The 21,038-nt window shown below is 42.4% G+C and overlaps 1 protein-coding gene across 1 annotated transcript; it reads right to left on the bottom strand.

Annotated features, from left to right (window-relative positions):
* Positions 1–17,902: 17,902 nt before the first annotated feature.
* On the bottom strand, positions 17,903–19,094 carry LOC306932956 (low-density lipoprotein receptor-related protein 1B-like; the record flags this gene model as incomplete). Its single annotated transcript, XM_079514928.1, has 3 exons — positions 18,976–19,094; positions 18,386–18,585; positions 17,903–18,099 (listed from the first exon to the last, which is right to left on the bottom strand). Exons 1-3 carry the CDS (start codon positions 19,080–19,082, stop codon positions 17,903–17,905), a joined length of 504 nt encoding a protein of 167 aa, XP_079371054.1. The 5' UTR covers positions 19,083–19,094.
* Positions 19,095–21,038: the final 1,944 nt, after the last annotated feature.

Below are 21,038 nucleotides of genomic sequence, written 5' to 3' on the forward strand. Positions count from 1 at the left end.
TGGGTCGGTCGGTCGGTCGGTCGGACTGTCGGTCGGTGGGTTGGTGGGTGGGTGGATGGTTGGGTCGGTCGGTTAGTGGGTGGGTGGTTGGGTCGGTCGGTCGGTTGGTCAGTCGGTCAGTCGGTCAGTCGGCCGGACGGACGGACGGACGGACGGTCGGTCGGTGGGTGGGTGGTTGGGTCGGTCGGTCGGACGGTCGGTCGGTCAGTCGGTCAGTCGGTCGGACGGACGGACGGTCGGTCGGTGGGTGGGTGGTTGGGTCGTTCGGTCGGTCGGACATTCGGACGGTCGTTCGGACAGTCGTTCGGTCGGTCGTTCGTTCGGTTGGTCGGTCGGTCGGTCGGTCGGACGGACGGACGGTCAGTCGGACGGTCGGACGGACGGTTGGTCGGTCAGACTTACCTGTTGTGTTGTCTTCTGGTTTAATCTGGAGAGCTGAGGAGAAACATAACAAACAAAATGAACTTCAGTGTAACAGCTGGTTCAGTGTAGTCCTTTCTCCTTATTGGACATTCAGAGGATGGGATTGAGGGTTACACACCGGCATTACAAAGCCCAAAAGTCTGACTCATCGCCATCCCGACTCGCCGCATTACTAACCCTGTCTCTAACCCTAATGATGCGTTTACACGATGGTGCGTTCACACAGTTGTGCGTTCACACGGGCAGATGAAACGATGCAAAGACGCGTTGTGAGTTGATTTGGAGCAGCTGAGCTACATGCAACGTTTCGCCTTTGCAACGTCATGTCGCTGCATCCATTGACAATGAATGGTAACTGCATCATTTCATCTGTGTGTGTGTGTGTGTGTGTGTGTGTGTGTGTGTGTGTGTGTGTGTGTGTGTGTGTGTGTGTGTGTGTGTGTGTGTGTGTGTGTGTGTGTGTGTGTGTGTGTGTGTGCACATGTGCACATGTGCACGTGTGTGCGTGCGTGCGTGCGTGCGTGCATGTGTGGACACATGGTCATTTTCCAGTCTTTACTCACAACAATCTGCAGGTTCGTCTGACCGGTCCCCACAGTCATCTACTGTGTCACATTTCCATGACAATGGAATGCACTTGTAGTTCTTACAAACAAACTGATGGGGGAGACAGAGGATTCTGTTTAGAATCAGTAAACAGTTCAAACAATGTACAACACAAAATACATTATTATTACCAAACAATATCCAACTTTTCTTTTCAAGTGAGAGTCAACACAATTTGAGGGGAATCTGAATGTTCACATGGTTATTAAGGAGGACCAATATAAAATATCATTGTGTTTCTGTTAAAGGAGTTACTGTACTCTGTGGAACAAAGCACGACAGGAATTGTATGAAATGGTATGAGTTCAAAGAAATGTTTAAAATGTACATATTAAATAGAATAGCTCGGTACGGGAGTTGTAGGTTTTGTTTTGGTGCATCATTCTGACTGTATTGTCTTGTTAATTGTATTGCTTTCAATGGGAGTCACTGAGTGTGTAAACACTGGGACGGATGTAGTTTGAGATGAACAAAGAAGGACCGGATAGATATGTTACTTTTTATACACACAACTTCTTCCTACTCTTTTTTTCAAACATGGAACATAATTTACTGAAAACTAAATGAAATGAAAATGAAGTAATGTACTAATGTATCAAATGCAGACATGAGACATGAATTCATACAGAGTAACACAAGAGAAGCTGAGGTGAATCACCTGGCTGGCAGTGCAGTTGGACATGCACTGCTTGTCGTCATCTGACCAGTACTGGTAGGTGCTGGGACAGGAACACTTGTAGCCTCCTCCAGGTGAGAGCAGACACAGGAGACTGCAGCCTCCATTGTTGGTCTGACATGGATGACCAGACACTGCAGGGTGGAGAAAACATGTAAGGAATATGAGAACACACACCAATATGTTACAACAGTGCTTTATAAACCTGTTGTAACCAAGCGACACACCAATATGTGTAAGTAAACAATAATAAGGAACACCTGTATTCATGAAAACAGCTGTTCTACAAGTTCACAACACATCCCGCCGCAATGCATTGTGAAATTGTACATTTTAAATTTATTTGGTTATTTATTTTTTATTTTCCTTTTTGTCATGAATGTATGTATTAATTTATATATTCTTTATGTTGTGTGTGTGTGTGTGTGTGTGTGTGTGTGTGTGTGTGTGTGTGTGTGTGTGTGTGTGTGTGTGTGTGTGTGTGGGGGGGGGGTCATTAAAATATGTCCACATATAATGCAACAATTAAGCTAGCCTATAATGGCATTATCACAATAGGAACGTTGTTTATACAACACTTTTCAAAACACATCAATTAATTCAACAATACAGAAGAAATAAAAGTCATGAAACATAATGAAGAGTAATAATGAGAGTGTTACAGCAGGTGGTACAGACCCTCAGGTTGTCTAGAGGGGTGGTAGATGTGGATGTCATATGGAATGTTCAGCTTGCTGATGATTGTGGTCTTGTTGATACCATGAGTCTTGTTGGCTCTATAGATGGATCTGGTCGTCATGGCTGTCCAGTAGATGTGATCCTCAAACACAGTAATAGTCCTGATGAATAGGTCCTGACTCACAACTACAGACACACATAACCCCAAATACAAATAAAAAGAGTCAGACTGTTATAAAATGCATGAATGAATTACTACAAATACTACTTTAACATACATTAGAGTATAACAAAGTGAACAATGTTTTGTGTGTGTGTGTGTGTGTGTGTGTGTGTGTGTGTGTGTGTGTGTGTGTGTGTGTGTGTGTGTGTGTGTGTGTGTGTGTGTGTGTGTGTGTGTGTGTGTGTGTGTGTGTGTGTGTGTGTGTTGTGCACCTGTCTGTCTGTTGGTTCCATCCAGGTTGGCAAACTCAATGTATTTCCCATCGTTGGTCCAGTAGATGTGATCATTGATGTAGTCTAACGTCAGGCCTCTGGGCTTGGAGATCTTCTCCTTCACGATGACTGTCCTGTTGGTGCCGTCCATCCCCATCCTCCCTATGTGGGGGTTGTTGTAACTTATGTCTGACCAGTACAAGTATCTGTCAGAGAGACACTGTGTCAGGGTCAGGTCACTCAGGTGTGCGTGCGTGCGTGCGTGCGTGCGTGCGTGCGTGCGTGCGTGCGTGCGTGCGTGCGTGCGTGCGTGCGTGCGTGCGTGCGTGCGTGTGTGTGTGTGTGTTTAAATGTATCTGTATTAATTTAACTTTCTTTTTGAAAGTATATACTATTAAATATCAGTCAGTATATGTCTTTGCATATTTATTGTCATAATCTGTCCTGTGCAATTTTTGATTACGAAGCCTTCAAGGCAATCTGAAATTACATTTGATTCATATTGTTTTAATGTTCAATGTGAAAAACACAATTCAATTGTTAATAGCAATTATTTGTGTGACAATAAATCATCAACTTAAAAGTGTAAACGTGACAGCCCTATTCACAGGATGGTTGATACATTCAGTGTGTGGTTCATGATGTCACCACAGTGTTCTTACCCGTAGCGTACATCTACAGCTATGGCCCATGGCATGAACAGGTCAGTGTTGAGCAGGACTGTTGGGTACGACCCGTTTAGTTTGGACACACCTATGGTGTCATGTTTATAGTCAGTCCAGTATAGGTTTCCTCCTATCCAATCAACAGCCAGACCCTGTGGTATGATGGTCGACGTGTTGTGAATGACCTGTCAATGAACCATACATGCACTCTGAATATATACTCACCACGCCTTCATTCTTACATTATGATATAGTTAGAGCAACTTGTCAAAGTGTGTGACACACATTACATATTACTTGACCTTTCAAACTAAATGTTTTCAAAAGGCAGCCAACAACACTGTTTACTCTGAGTAATAAGTAATGTGCTATTTTTTACATATTACATGTTTTTGGTTAAATAATTCCTTACAGTACTCATTGCTGGGTTAAATAATAATATTACAGTGATATACAACAAGTAACTTGTTACTGCCCAACTGGCTATTATAAGTACTCTGAGTACTATAAATACAACAATACAATACATACAAAGTATCCTTCATTCATCCTCATAGTTGTCGTTGTCACACTGACCTGGACGTCACTGCCGTTGATGTACATGACACTGATCATGCTGCGATAGGGGGTCTGTTGTGTCTCCTCTGTCCAGTAGATCTGCTGCTGCTGATAGTCATAGTCCAGAGACACTGCAGTCTTGTCCTGTCACACCACAGCAGTTGTGTTAGTCTCAGACTGGAATACATTCCAGCATGTCAAAAGCAGTGTGTGTAGAATATTATATAGGATTACATGTGTTGTTAATTATGTCCAATGGTTTTCACCTGTTTGAGCTCTGTGGAGCTGGATCCGTTCAAGCTGATCCTCATCAGGTTGTCAAATTGGCCTAAGATGAGGAAGGGCTCCACCTCTGGATAAAGTGAGACATTACACTTGAGTTGCAAGACAGACAGACAGACAGACAGACAGACAGACAGACAGACAGACAGACAGACAGACAGACAGACAGACAGACAGACTGGCACGCACGCACGCACGCACGCACGCTCTCTCTCTTTCACGAGTGTAACATTTAGATACATAAATAAGCGTATAATATATAATAATTATATGTAATTGGCCGTCGACCCCCATCTGATAATATGTTGTTCAAAGGACTCCCTAGCTCCAGTCCATAGCCTTCTACTGCTTCTACGGTTCTGCCCTGCAGTATAAGGCTATGGGACTTTCGGTTTTAAATCTCAAATCGAAATCAGACCAGCCTCTCCTCTTTAGCGTATTTTAAAAGAACGTTTTTGCTACTCACCAAAACAAAGGCGGGTTGTGTCATTAGAAAGCCTACTTTCCTTAGTGGACGCACTCTGAGCCCCCCACCACACGTATAAACTGTACTTTTTGGCCAGAAAGGGATTTTTTTCACCGGAGGAAAAATATTCTCTATGAGGCAGTTCTCTGGGCAATATCGGTAGAGGGCGCATTGGAGTAACAAAGTATTTTTTCTCCGGTGGTCCATACTAGAGCTAAGGACTCCCTATGAAGCAAAGATAGGAGTTAAAAACGTTGTGAAAGAATATATTCAAAGATTTGCGCCACATTTTCACGATTTTTCAAAAATAGCAGATATACAAGCTCATAGCGCAGCACTCGGTGCTGCGCTATGAGCTTGTAGATCTGCTATTTTTCAATATCTAAAGTATAACATAATGCTTAAAACACCAAAAGGGATTCCCGTCCTGAATGCGTTAAAGTACCAAAAGTAGAAATTACTCATTGTGCAGAACGTCTCATTTCAAGTTTTCAAATGTTCAGTCAGGACAACTCAAGAATGGATGGAATATATATTTATTGAATATCAAATGAGCAATATATTCATTATGGTTTGGCGATGTATTGGATCTGCTTTTTAGGTACTCAGATCAAGCGCATCAGTCCCGACCATAGGGACTCTGAATCCCCCGTACCTGAACAGCAGATCAAAAACAACAGGTGGTAGCTGGGGTGGAGGAGGGTGAGCAGCAGGTTGTATACAGCAGCACAGCAAGCAGGAGGAGTGCAAACCCTTCCAGTTTAAATAGCCGGTATGAAGAAGGCGTGAGTGTGTGAATGGCTGACTGAAACATGTGAATGAGAGCATGATGCTGAGGCGGCCGACCGGCAGCAACTGCACTGAGGTTTCCTGACTGACAGGCGCCATGCTCATTATAAAAAATATTATGAAAATAGCAGATCTACAAACTCACAATGCATCACATCGCTACGCATTGTGAGCTTGTAGATCGACTATTTTCAAAATGTACATAGGGCTGAATGTATATCGTGTTTCATGCATGTTTTGTAATAAAAATCAAAGTCTAAGTAAATTATACGTATGATGAATCAATGATACGTAGCTTGCGGAGTTAGTTCAGGCAGGTATACTCGAGCGGCTCCCTGCTCTTAATGTTTAATGATGGTGTTTAATTGTGCCGAGCAGGGAGAAAAATGTAGCAGAGCCGAACGCCAAGATAAAATATTACATGCACACTTGTATTCTCATTCTATAATAAATATTGGTTAAATCTATTCGTGAGTAGACTGAACTATAGTAACTAAAGTTTACAATAAAATGTAGTGGAGTAAAAGTACAATATTTGCCTTTGAGATGTACTGGAGTTGAAGTAAAGGTATTGGATATTGGAAATAATTATTCAAGTAAAGTACAATTACCTCAAAATTACCTCAAAATTGTACTTAAGTACAGTACTTAAGTAAATGTACTTAGTTTGTAGGTTTTGTTTAGTGGGTCGGTCGGTGGGTCTGTGGGTGGGTGGGTGGGGTTGGGTCGGTCGGTCGGTGGGTGGGTGGGTGGGGTTGGGTCGGTCGGTCGGACAGTCGGTGGGTGGGTGGTGGTTGGGTCGGTCGGTCGGTCGAACGGTCGGTCGGTCGGTCGGTCGGTCGGCCGGTCGGTCGGTCGGTCGGTGGGTGGCTGGGTGGTTGGGTCGATCGGTCGGTCGGACGGTTGGTCGGACGGACGGTCGGGTGGTTGGGTCGGTCGGTCGGTGGGTCTGTGGGTGGGTGGGTGGGGTTGGGTCGGTCGGTCGGTCGGTCGGTGGGTGGGTGGGGTTGGGTCGGTCGGTCGGTCGGTCGGACAGTCGGTGGGTGGGTGGTGGTTGGGTCGGTCGGTCGGACGGTCGGTCGGTCGGTCGGTCGGCCGGTCGATCGGTCGGTGGGTGGCTGGGTGGTTGGGTCGATCGGTCGGTCGGACAGACGGACGGACGGACGGACGGTCGTTGGGTGGTTGGGTCGGTCGGTCGGTCGGACGGACGGACGGACGGTTGGTCGGTGGGTGGGTGGTTGGGTCGGTCGGTCGGTCGGTCGGACGTTCGGTCGGTCGGTGGGTATTTGGGTCGGTCGTTCGGACAGTCGTTCGTACGGTCGTTCGGACAGTCGTTCGGTCGGTCGTTCGGTCGGTCGGTCGGTCGGTCGGTCGGACAGTCGGTGGGTGGGTGGTGGTTGGGTCGGTCGGTCGGACGGTCGGTCGGTCGGTCGGCCGGTCGGTCGGTCGGTGGGTGGCTGGGTGGTTGGGTCGATCGGTCGGTCGGACGGACGGACGGACGGTCGGTCGTTGGGTGGTTGGGTCGGTCGGTCGGTCGGACGGACGGACGGACGGTTGGTCGGTGGGTGGGTGGTTGGGTCGGTCGGTCGGACGTTCGGTCGGTGGGTATTTGGGTAGGTCGGTCGGTCGGTCGGTCGGTCGGACAGTCGTTCGGTCGGTCGGTCGGACGGTCGGTCGGACGGTCGGATGGTCGTTCGGACAGTCGTTCGGTCGGTCGGACGGTCGGTTGGACGGTCGTTCGGACGGTCGTTCGGACAGTCGTTCGGACGGTCGTTCGGACAGTCGTTCGGACAGTCGTTCGGTCGGTCGGTCGTTCGGTCGGTCAGTCGGTCGGTCGGTCAGACTTACCTGTTGTGTTGTCTGCTGGTTTAGTCTGGAGAGCTGAGGAGAAACATAACAAACAAAATGAACTTCAGCGTAACAGCTGGTTCAGTGTAGTCCTTTCTCCTTATTGGACATTCAGAGGATGGGATTGAGGGTTACACACCGGCATTACAAAGCCCAAAAGTCTGACTCATCGCCATCCCGACTCACCGCATTACTAACCCTGTCTCTAACCCTAATGATGCGTTTACACGATGGTGCGTTCACACAGTTGTGCGTTCACACGGGCAGATACAACGATGCAAAGACACGTTGTGAGTTGATTTGGAGCAGCTGAGCTACATGCAACGTTTCGCCTTTTCAACGTCATGTCGCTGCATCCATTGACAATGAATGGTAACTGCATCGTTTCATCTGTGTGTGTGTGTGTGTGTGTGTGTGTGTGTGTGTGTGTGTGTGTGTGTGTGTGTGTGTGTGTGTGTGTGTGTGTGTGTGTGTGTGTGTGTGTGTGTGCACATGTGTGCGTGCGTGCGTGCATGTGTGGACACATGGTCATTTTCCAGTCTTTACTCACAACAATCTGCAGGTTCGTCTGACCGGTCCCCACAGTCATCTACTGTGTCACATTTCCATGACAATGGAATGCACTTGTAGTCCTTACAAACAAACTGATGGGGGAGACAGAGGATTCTGTTTAGAATCAGTAAACAGTTCAAACAATGTACAACACAAAATACATTATTATTACCAAACAATATCCAACTTTTCTTTTCAAGTGAGAGTCAACACAATTTGAGAGGAATCTGAATGTTCACATGGTTATTGAGGAGGACCAATATAAAATATCATTGTGTTTCTGTTAAAGGAGTTACTGTACTCTGTGGAACAAAGCACGACAGGAATTGTATGAAATGGTATGAGTTCAAAGAAATGTTTAAAATGTACATATTAAATAGAATAGCTTGGTACGGGAGTTGTAGGTTTTGTTTTTGTGCATCATTCTGACTGTATTGTCTTGTTTGTATAATTGTATTGCTTTCAATGTGAGTCACTGAGTGTGTAAACACTGGGACGGATGTAGTTTGAGATGAACAAAGAAGGACCGGATAGATACGTTACTTTTTATACACACAACTTCTTCCTACTCTTTTTTTCAAACATGGAACATAATTTACTGAAAACTAAATGAAATTAAAATGAAGTAATGTACTAATGTATCAAATGCAGACATGAAACATGAATTCATACAGAGTAACACAAGAGAAGCTGAGGTGAATCACCTGGCTGGCAGTGCAGTTGGACATGCACTGCTTGTCGTCATCTGACCAGTAATGGTTGGTGGGACAGGAACACTTGTAGCCTCCTCCAGGTGAGAGCAGACACAGGAGACTGCAGCCTCCATTGTTGGTCTGACATGGATGACCAGACACTGCAGGGTGGAGAAGACATGTAAGGAATATGAGAACACACACCAATATGTTACAACAGTGCTTTATAAACCTGTTGTAACCAAGCGACACGCGAATGTGTGTAAGTAAAACAATAATAAGGGACACCTGTATTCATGAAAACAGCTGTTCTACAAGTTCACAACACATCCCGCCGCAATGCATTGTGAAATTGTACATCTGCTGTTGTCACATTTTAAATTTATTCGGTTATTTATTTTTTATTTTCCTTTTTTTCATGAATTTATGTATTAATTTATATACAGCAATTTATATAATGCAACAATTAAGCTAGCCTACAATGGCATTATCACAATAGGAACGTTGTTTATACAACACTTTTCAAAACACATCAATTAATTCAACAATACAGAAGAAATAAAAGTCATGAAACATAAGGAAGAGTAATAATGAGAGTGTTACAGCAGGTGGTACAGACCCTCAGGTTGTCTAGAGGGGTGGTAGATGTGGATGTCATATGGAATGTTCAGCTTGCTGATGATTGTGGTCTTGTTGATACCATGAGTCTTGTTGGCTCTATAGATGGATCTGGTCTCTGTCCAGTAGATGTGATCCTCAAACACAGTAATGTGTAGTAGTAAAGTCAAGATGTCGTCCTGACTCACAACTACAGACACACAGAACCCCAAATACAAATAAAAAGAGTCAGACTGTAATAAAATGCATAAATAAAGTACTACAAATACTACTTTAACATACATTAGAGTATAACAAAAACAAAGTGAACAATGTTTTATGTGTGTGTGTGTGTGTGTGTGTGTGTGTGTGTGTGTGTGTGTGTGTGTGTGTGTGTGTGTGTGTGTGTGTGTGTGTGTGTGTGTGTGTGTGTGTGTGTGTGTGTGTGTGTGTGTGTGTGTTGTGCACCTGTCTGTCTGTTGGTTCCATCCAGGTTGGCAAACTCAATGTATTTCCCATCGTTGGTCCAGTAGATGTGATCATTGATGTAGTCTAACGTCAGGCCTCTGGTCTTGGAGATCTTCTCCTTCACGATGACTGTCCTGTTGGTGCCGTCCATCCCCATCCTCCCTATGTGGGGGTTGTTGTCACTTATGTCTGACCAGTACAAGTATCTGTCAGGGAGACACTGTGTCAGGGTCAGGTGTTTGTGTGTGTGTGTGTGTGTGTGTGTGTGTGTGTGTGTGTGTGTGTGTGTGTGTGTGTGTGTGTGTGTGTGTGTGTGTGTGTGTGTGTGTGTGTGTGTGTGTGTTTAAATGTATCTGTTATTAATTTAACTTTCTTTTTGAAAGTATATACTATTAAATATCAGTCAGTATATGTCTTTGCATATTTATTGTCATAATCTGTCCTGTGCAATTTTTGATTACGAAGCCTTCAAGGCAATCTGAAATTACATTTGTCAAAAAAAACACAATTAAATTGTTAATAGCAATTATTTGTGTGACAATAAATCATCAACTTAAAAGTGTAAACGTGACAGCCCTATTCACAGGATGGTTGATAAATTCAGTGTGTGGTTCATGATGTCACCACAGTGTTCTTACCCGTAGCGTACATCCACAGCTATGTTCCATGGCAGGTCCAGGTCAGTGTTGAGCAGGACTGTTGGGTACGACCCGTTTAGTTTGGACACACCTATGGTGTCATGTATATAGTCAGTCCAGTATAGGTTTCCTCCTATCCAATCAACAGCCAGACCCTGTGGTGTGATGGTCGACGTGTTGTGAATGACCTGTCAATGAACCATACATGCACTCTGAATATATACTCACCACGCCTTCATTCTTACATTATGATATAGTTAGAGCAACTTGTCAAAGTGTGGGCTGCATGGTGTGTGTGTGTGTGTGTGTGTGTGTGTGTGTGTGTGTGTGTGTGTGTGTGTGTGTGTGTGTGTGTGTGTGTGTGTGTGTGTGTGTGCGTGTTTGCGTACATGTGTGTGTGCGTGTGTACACTAACTCAGTGGTTCTCAAACTGTTAATTATATTTGATATGGAGACCCCCAAAATGAATCATATTTGAACTGGAGACCCCCAAAATGAATCATATTTGAACTGGAGACCCCCAAAATTAATCATATTTGAACTGGAGACCCCCAAAATTAATCATATTTGAACTGGAGACATCCCACCCTGAGAAGCACTTGGAATTGTAGCAGTTGAGTTCTCAGTTCCACACAGCTTAGAGATTTTCAATTATCAGTGTTGGCCAATATATATTACTAATTACATATTACTGCTTTAAAATGCATTCATGTTATATTACTTATTACTTGGAATCAAGAGTAATAACTGAGTCAAACTGAATAATATAAAACAAAACGAAAATCTTTTTCTGCTGCATATTCCACATTGTGTACAGTAGATAAAATACAGCAGTTAAATCTCTCTTGACCTTTTAAACTAAATGTTTTCAAAAGACAGCCAACAACACTGTTTACTCTGAGTAATACGTAATGTGCTATTTTTTTTACATATTACATGTTTTTGGTTAAATCATTCCTTACAGTACTCATTGCTGGGTTAAATAATAATATTACAGTAATATACAACAAGTAACATGTTAGTGTCCAACTGGCTATTATAAGTACTCTGAGTACTATAAATACAACAATACAATACATACAAAGTATCCTTCATTCATCCTCATAGTTGTCGTTGTCACACTGACCTGGACGTCACTGCCGTTGATGTACATGACACTGATCATGCTGCGATAGGGGGTCCATTGTGTCAACTCTGACCAGTAGATCTTCTGCTGCTGATAGTCAAAGTCCAGAAACACTGCACGCTTCAAGTCCTGTCACACCACAGCAGTTGTGTTAGTCTCAGACTGGAATACATTCCAGCATGTCAAAAGCAGTGTGTGTAGAATATTGTATAGGATTACATGTGTTGTTAATTATGTCCAATGGTTTTCACCTGTTTGAGCTCTGTGGAGCTGGAGCCGTTCAAGCTGATCCTCATCAGGTTGTCATAGTTGCTTAAAATGAGGAAGGGCTCCACCTCTGGATAAAGTGAGACATTACACTTGAGTTGGTCTACTTTTAGAAATACACAAACCCTAAAGCAAGACAAACAGACAGACAGACAGACAGACAGACAGACAGACAGACAGACAGACAGACAGACAGACATGCACGCAGCCATGCACATGTGCACACCCACAGTCCCACACTCAACCAAACACACACACACACACACACACACACACACACACACACACACACACACACACACACACACACACACACACACACACACACACACACACACACACACACACACACACTCTTACCTGTGGTGTCATGTGATGGTGTAGCATGGAGAGCTGTGGAGAAACATAACAAACTAGAAAAAGTGCCCTTCTGGGCACAGGTCTCCACCAGGAGGATAGGATTGTGTGTGATGTTTGGCAAAATGTTTAGGAGTAATATAAACATGTTTATTTGTTGTGTGTGTGTGTGTGTGTGTGTGTGTGTGTGTGTGTGTGTGTGTGTGTGTGTGTGTGTGTGTGTGTGTGTGTGTGTGTGTGTGTGTGTGTGTGTGTGTGTGACTTGGCCTGTTGTAGAGCCACCATGAGGCTGATTTGAAAACTGTCAAGTGGCATTTCTTCCTCAGCCTAGTAGTGGGAATAGGCATGCACAGTTTCACCGCAATCGGACGCTGCGTTGCGGAGTTGTGGCAATTTGTACAAAACGGGTACAAAACGGGCTACTCCTGAAAACTTTAGAAGCCAATCGTAGCCAATCAGGATGGATAATTATGAGAAATCAAACAAATCACATGATCACATGACTATGGAGAGCATGTGTACCGATTTGCGTGAAATTTGGATAAAATCTGAAGGAGTAATATTAGAAAATGTGTTTTACATATGTCGGCCTCCTGGTGGCGCTATAAAAAGCAGATGTGAAAAATTGCCTGCCGGCGGATTACGGTCTGGAGAGGCTCAATTGTACGCCCATTTCCTACACCAGAGAACTGGTGTGGCCAATCGGGACACAGTATGCAATATGGGCGGGCTTTGGTACAGTGACGTTCAATGCTTGAGACCTTTGACTGACAGTAGCTCTGACCAATTGCGTCAAAGAGAAAATGTTTGAACCCGCCCCCCGGGAAACAAGATCCATACACAGCATCTCCAGACTCAAATACCACACGACAGTGTGATTTGAGTCTGGCTTATTAGCCAGGCTAGATTCATACTCCTATTTTACCGCTGTAGTGCCGAAATTATTTCGGCTCGTCAGACATTTTCAATAGCACAGAAGAGCCGACTTTAGGACGGTACCCGCCCCCCGAACCTCAAATGACGTCACATTGTAGGCTCTACAGTGCCGAACCGACTTTTATTCGGCTCTAAAATAGGAGTATTGTCAATGTACAGTAGGCTACAAGTACAGTACAGTACAGTACAGTACAGTACAGTACAGTACAGTACAGTACAGTACAGTACAGTACAGTACAGTACAGTACAGTACAGTACAGTACAGCGAAAGTTATTTTCGCATCACACAAACAGTGTCAGAAAAAAAATTATACAATTAGTAGCCTACAGGTCACAGTGCAGTCCGTATAAATACAGAGTCCAGGGGTCAGCAAGTACATTTGACCAGTAGACAATCATTATTATTGTTTCTAATGCATTAGAAGGCGGACCAGAACATAATAATAGTCTATTAAACAAATATATATCACATGCACTGTTCACATTGTGAACAATGAATTCATGGACTAACCAGGAGGAGCTTAACTCATTCTAATATTAATATTAATATTACGCACGCACGCACGCACGCACGCCCACACACGCGTGCCACACATACACACGCGCGCGCACGCTGCACACACACACACACAGGCCTGAGCTGTAGGCTGCATGTGAATAGTGTTGTGGCACAGACTTCACTTGCGTCATTTTGCCAAATGAACGGAGCTGACCAACATGAAAGGTAGAGCATAAAGTGATCATAATATCACAGAGAGCCAAGGTATGACGAACAAAATAATTGTAGTACAATAAATAAAAATTGTATAGATCAAATATAGTAGATACATTGATATGATGTTTTCTTTTCTTTTCTTTGTTTAGTTGTTTTGTTTTTTTGTTCTTTTCTGTTCTGTCTTTGTTCCTGTTGACTGTTTCGTCCTGTCTTTCTTTGTTTTGTTTTTTTCTTCTTTTGTTGTGTTTTTTTTGTTTGCTTTGTTGTATTATTTCACCTATGAAAGCCATTTATATGTTGGAAGGGTAGGCACAATAAGCTTAGGCTTCAGCCTACACCTTTTTGGTCAATGTTTCTTTTGCAAAAAACAAAGCAGGCACTGTATGAATCTGTTTTTAATGACCAAAATAAATTAACTGAACTGAACTGAGAACTGTATCATCTTCTGTAGGCTACTCATCACAGCTCAGAGGTACAACGGGTCACAGAAGGACTCCATTTCATAGATTCACTGCAATGAGCGAGTTGGTACAGCTGGAGAGACAACATGGAGGCTCCAGGTAGTGAATAACCATTCTGTAGCAATGAGTACCATCAGAATATAGAGCTATTTAACACTTATTTTAACCAGAGAAAATCACATACACTATACCTTAAGTGTAATATATGCTTTGTTGTTCAACGGGTGTCGCAGGCTGATAATAGCAGACCTACAAGCTCACAACGCGTCATGGATGCAACGTGTGTGTGGCATCCATACTCACTGAGTGAGCTTATATGACTCTTTTTGATACCTAGACAGTCATGGCAGCAAGACTAACTGTTCAGGAGAGCAGAAAAACTGTTTTTTTATTTATTATGCAAAATGAGTTATTAGCACAGGCAGACTCTTCACATACTAGAGCATGTCTGAAATGAATGTCAGAGCTTAAATCGACATGTAAATATTAAATAAGTGCTTAAACATGTAGCTAGGTGTAATGTTAGAGACCACAGAAGTGAACCTTTCAAGCCTGTTTTCTGCAAAACATTACTCTATAAACCATATCTCCAAAACTGGTGGTCCAAACTGAATAGCAATATAATATGTAAATTTGAAGCTATATGATTCTCTGCCTTCACATGACATGAAAAAACCCAACAATGTCTCTATCTCTATTGATTCAATAAATAAATGGATGGAGATGTTCAACAGATGAGCGATCACAGCCACACCCAGCCATCCTGGCTCCGTAGCTAACATGATTGACAGTTACAGTTGGAACCACAATGGGCCCTTACGGATCAGTAGCTCTGAGAGTGTACAAATGGAACCCAACCGGTCCATTTGGTTGCATGTGTATACGCTCTCAGAGTTATGGGCCGGGGTCCCTGAAATAAAAAACCTTTGAGAGGCATGAGGCGCTGTAATCTCAATTCACGCACTGAGACCTATATAGTTTCAACCATGAGCATCACAACAAAACAAACAATTTCCATGGTGTTCATGATGATGACAATATGAACCGTATACATACGTAGCTCTCACAGTGAGCATAATTCAATACACTATTGCATGTATGGCGTACACACACACACACACCTGTCTGCCATGCCGGGCATGATGGTTCAATGTAACTATATTAACCCTAATAAATTAAATAATGACTACATTATATAAATTCATGTTTTATATATGTGTAAACACATGCATTAATACAATAATGTCAATTAATTAATAGCACTAATAGCACACAATATTTGTAGCTTGCCCTATAGCACCTTTCATGATATGAAATGCAGCTCAAAGCACACGCACGCACGCACACCCACATACACACAGGCCTGAGCTGCAGGCTGCATGCGTATAGTGCGTCATTTTGCCAAATGAATGGAGCTGACCAACATCATAAAGTGATCAGCATTGATCATAATATCACAGAGAGCCAAGGTATCATCTTCTGTAGGCTACTCATCATCACAGCTCAAAGGTTACAACAGGTCACGGAAGGACACACAGATTCATTGAGTTGTTACAATCATCAAAACGGGCCATTGAACTTTGCACACAGCAACACAAGACGTGACTGCTGGTGACCACACATGCATGTCCTTGATTACAAAGTACACAATGTTTAAAACAAACAAACAAACAAACAGAAACACGCACGCACACACGCACGCACGCTACACACACACACATTGTAATGTTGAACAGAGAAAAGAGGAACCGCTGCATGGCTCCGTGACTGAAAACATGGTGCTCATTGGAGAGGGTTCAACAGTATACTGTAGGTATAACACATTCAAAGTGTTGCTTCAGATTTCTGGACTTAAAGCTGTAGGAAATACTTGCCTCACTGTCTGTGCGGAGGAGAAGGTTCTATAATGTATATCCTTGACATGCCCATGGCATGTCTAACCCTGTTACATTTGTTTCCCTGTAAATTAATATTAATTTGTGGGTTAAAGAATTAACATGTGTGTAAAGACATGAGTTCCTTCCCTTGTAGTAGTATACTAGGCTGACTTCCAAGTATGAGAAAACATTCCAAGGCACTCCGCTCCTAAAATCCTTTATTTGAGTCATGATTTTAGCTTGGTAACGCGACAAAAATGACCAACACATTTTTTATTGACCTTTATTTATTATGGGCACATGTGCACACGTGCACGTGTGCACATGTGCACATGTGTGTGTGCGTGCGTGCGTGCGTGGACACATGGTCATTTTCCAGTCTTTACTCACGACAATCTGCAGGTTCGTCTGACCGGTCCCCACAGTCATCTACTGTGTCACATTTCCATGACATTGGAATGCACTTGTAGTTCTTACAAACAAACTGATGGGGGAGACAGAGGATTCTGTTTAGAATCAGTAAACAGTTCAAATAATGTACAACACAAAATACATTATTATTACCAAACAATATCCAACTTTTCTTTTCAAGTGAGAGTCAACACAATTTGAGAGGAATCTGAATGTTCACATGGTTATTGAGGAGGACCAATATAAAATATCATTGTGTTTCTGTTAAAGGAATTACTGTACTCTGTGGAACAAAGCACGACAGGAATTGTATGAAATGGTATGAGTTCAAAGAAATGTTTAAAATGTACATGTTAAATAGAATAGCTCGGTACGGGAGTTGTAGGTTTTGTTTTGGTGCATCATTCTGACTGTATTGTCTTGTTTGTATAATTGTATTGCTTTCAATGTGAGTCACTGAGTGTGTAAACACTGGGACGGATGTAGTTTGAGATGAACAAAGAAGGACCGGATAGATACGTTACTTTTTATACACACAACTTCTTCCTACTCTTTTTTTCAAACATGGAACATAATTTACTGAAAACTAAATGAAATGAAAATGAAGTAATGTACTAATGTATCAAATGCAGACATGAGACATGAATTCATAGAGTAACAAAAGAGAAGCTGAGGTGAATCACCTGGCTGGCAGTGCAGTTGGACATGCACTGCTTGTCGTCATCTGACAAGTACTGGTTGGTGGGACAGGAACACTTGTAGCCTCCTCCAGGTGAGAGCAGACATAGGTGACTGCAGCCTCCATTGTTGGTCTGACATGGATGACCAGACACTGCAGGGTGGAGAAAACATGTAAGGAATATGAGAACACACACCAATATGTTACAACAGTGCTTTATAAACCTGTTGTAACCAATGTGTGTAAGTAAAACAATAATAAGGAACACCTGTATTCATAATGAAAACAGCTGTTCTACAAGTTCACAACACATCCCGCCGCAATGCATTGTGAAATTGTACATCTGCTTTTGTCACATTTTCAATTTATTCGGTTATTTATTTTTATTTTCCTTTTTTTCATGAATTTATGTATTAATTTACATATTCTTTATGTTGTGTGTGTGTGTGTGTGTGTGTGTGTGTGTGTGTGTGTGTGTGTGTGTGTGTGTGTGTGTGTGTGTGTGTGTGTGTGTGTGTGTGTGGGGGGGGGGGTGTCATTCAAATATGTCCACATATAATGCAACAATTAAGCTAGCCTATAATGGCATTATCACAATAGGAACGTTGTTTATACAACACTTTTCAAAACACATCAATTAATTCAACAATACAGAAGAAATAAAAGTCATGAAACATAATGAAGAGTAATAATGAGAGTGTTACAGCAGGTGGTACAGACCCTCAGGTTGTCTAGAGGGGTGGTAGATGTGGATGACCCATGGAATGTTCAGCTTGCTGATGATTGTGGTCTTGTTGATACCATGAGTCTTGTTGGCTCTGTAGATGATCGTCCCGTCTATCCAGTAGATGTGATCCTCAAACACAGTAATAGTCCAGATGTTGTCCTGACTCACAACTACAGACACACAGAACCCCAAATAAAAAGAGTCAGACTGTAATAAATGCATGCATGAATAAAGTACTACAAATACTGCTTTAACATACATTAGAGTATAACAAAGTGAACAATGTGTGTGTGTGTGTGTGTGTGTGTGTGTGTGTGTGTGTGTGTGTGTGTGTGTGTGTGTGTGTGTGTGTGTGTGTGTGTGTGTGTGTGTGTGTGTGTGTGTGTGTGTGTGTGCGCGCGCGCGCGCGTGTGTGTGTGTGTGTGTGTGTGTGTGTGTGTGTGTGTGTGTGTGCACCTGTCTGTCTGTTGGTTCCATCCAGGTTGGCAAACTCAATGTATTTCCCATCGTTGGTCCAGTATATGTGATCATTGATGTAGTCTAACGTCAGGCCTCTGGGCTTGGAGATCTTCTCCTTCACGATGACTGTCCTGTTGGTGCCGTCCATCCCCATCCTCCCTATGTTGTTCTTACTATAGTCTGACCAGTACAAGTATCTGTCAGGGAGACACTGTGTCAGGGTCAGGTGTGCGTGTGCGTGTGCGTGTGTGTGCATGTGCGTGTGTGTGTGTTTAAATGTATCTGTATTAATTTAACTTTCTTTTTGAAAGCATATACTATTAAATATCAGTCAGTATATGTCTTTGCATATTTATTGTCATAATCAGTCCTGTGCAATTTTTGATTACGAAGCCTTCAAGGCAATCTGAAATTACATTTGATTCATATGTTTTAATGTTCAATGCCAAAAACACAATTAAATCGTTAATAGCAATTATTTGTGTGACAATTAATCATCAACTTAAAAGTGTAAACGTGACAGCCCTATTCACAGGATGGTTGATAAATTCAGTGTGTGGTTCATGATGTCACCACAGTGTTCTTACCCGTAGCGTACATCCACAGCTATGGAGAATGGCCAGTCCAGGTCAGTGTTGAGCAGGACTGTTGGGTACGACCCGTTTAGTTTGGACACACCTATGGTCTCATGCATATAGTCAGTCCAGTATAGGTTTCCTCCTATCCAATCAACAGCCAGACCCTGTGGTGTGATGGTCGACGTGTTGTGAATGACCTGTCAATGAACCATACATGCACTCTGAATATATACTCACCACGCCTTCATTCTTACATTATGATAGTTAGAGCAACTTGTCAAAGTGTGGGCTGCATGGGATACGTGTGTGTGTGTGTGTGTGTGTGTGTGTGTGTGTGTGTGTGTGTGTGTGTGTGTGTGTGTGTGTGTGTGTGTGTGTGTGTGTGTGTGTGTGTAAAACTAAGACTGAATGCATTAACAATCTGTACATTTAGTTGACTAAAATCTTTATTCAACAAAAACTAGACAAACAATAACACATTTCAGATGACTAAAATATTACTTAAACTAAATTAAGTTTTATTAAAAAGTTGCATCTGTGTCGCCAAATATATCATTATTTTAAACCAGTTGTTGAAAAATAGTGCAGATCTACAAGCTCGTAGCGCGGCACTCTTGTACGAGCTTGCTATTATTTTTTTTTATCGTGAAAATGTGGCACAAATCTTTGAATATACAGTATATGCTTTCACAGCAAACGTTTTTAACTCAAATATTTGCTTCTGGGGGTGTCCCTGGAACAACATATTTTCTGATGGTGGGTCCGCGGCCAAATACAGATAATTCTGTGGGTCCTTGACTTGAAAACATTTTGAGAACCACTGCAAAATAGGTTTTTCAGCATGATTTAGAAGTCATTTGTAGAAAGGTCTTATTTAATTAATTAATGTCAAATGTTAATGATTCATGTAAAATTCTGCAATTTTTTATTTTAGTTTAGTCATAGTCTTTGAAATTGTGATTATGACTAAACTAAAATCAAAATTTGCTGTCAAAATCAACACTAGTGTGTGTGTGTGCGTGTGTGCGTGTGTGCGTGTGTGCGTGTGTGCGTGCGTGCGTGCGTGCGTGCGTGCGTGCGTGCGTTTGCGTGCATGTGTGTGTGCGTGTGTACACTAACTCAGTGGTTCTCAAACTGTTCAGTTGGAATTATATTTGATATGGAGACCCCAAAAATGAATCATATTTGAACTGGAGACCCCCAAAATGAATCATATTTGAACTGGAGACCCCCAAAATGAATCATATTTGAACTGGAGACATCCCACCCTGAGAAGCACTTGGAATTGTAGCAGTTGAGTTCTCAGTTCCACACAGCTTAGAGATTTTCAATTATCAGTGTTGGCCAATATATATTACTAATTACATATTACTGCTTTAAAAAGCATTAATGTTATATTACGTATTACTTGGAATCAAGAGTAATATATTACATATTATATTACATATTAACCCCCGACCTCCTGCAAAGAAAATGTACAACAAAACAATCTGTTTAGCCAGCTCCTTTAAAACTGAATCAAACTAAGTCAAACTGAATAATATAAAACAAAATTTGTCTTTCATCTTTTTCTGCTGCATATTCCACATTGTGTACAGTAGATAAAATACAGCAGTTAAATCTCTCTTGACCTTTTAAACTAAATGTTTTCAAAAGGCAGCCAACAACACTGTTTACTCTGAGTAATATGTAATGTGCTATTTTTTACACATTACATGTTTTTGGTTAAATAATTCCTTACAGTACTCATTGCTGGGTTAAATAATAATATTACAGTGATATACAACAAGTAACTCGTTACTGCCCAACTGGTATTATAAGTACTCTGAGTACTATAAATACAACAATACAATACATACAAAGTATCCTTCATTCATCCTCATAGTTGTCGTTGTCACACTGACCTGGACGTCACTGCCGTTGATGTTCATGACACTGATCATGCGCCGCCGGGGGGTCCGTTGTGTCTCCTCTATCCAGTAGATCTTCTGCTGCTGATAGTCATAGTCCAGATACCATGCATTCTTCAAGTCCTGTCACACCACAGCAGTTGTGTTAGTCTCAGACTGGAA

Source organism: Electrona antarctica, assembly GCF_951216825.1.
Source record: "Electrona antarctica genome assembly, chromosome: 11".
In the NCBI taxonomy this organism is placed as follows: Eukaryota; Metazoa; Chordata; class Actinopteri; order Myctophiformes; family Myctophidae; genus Electrona; species Electrona antarctica.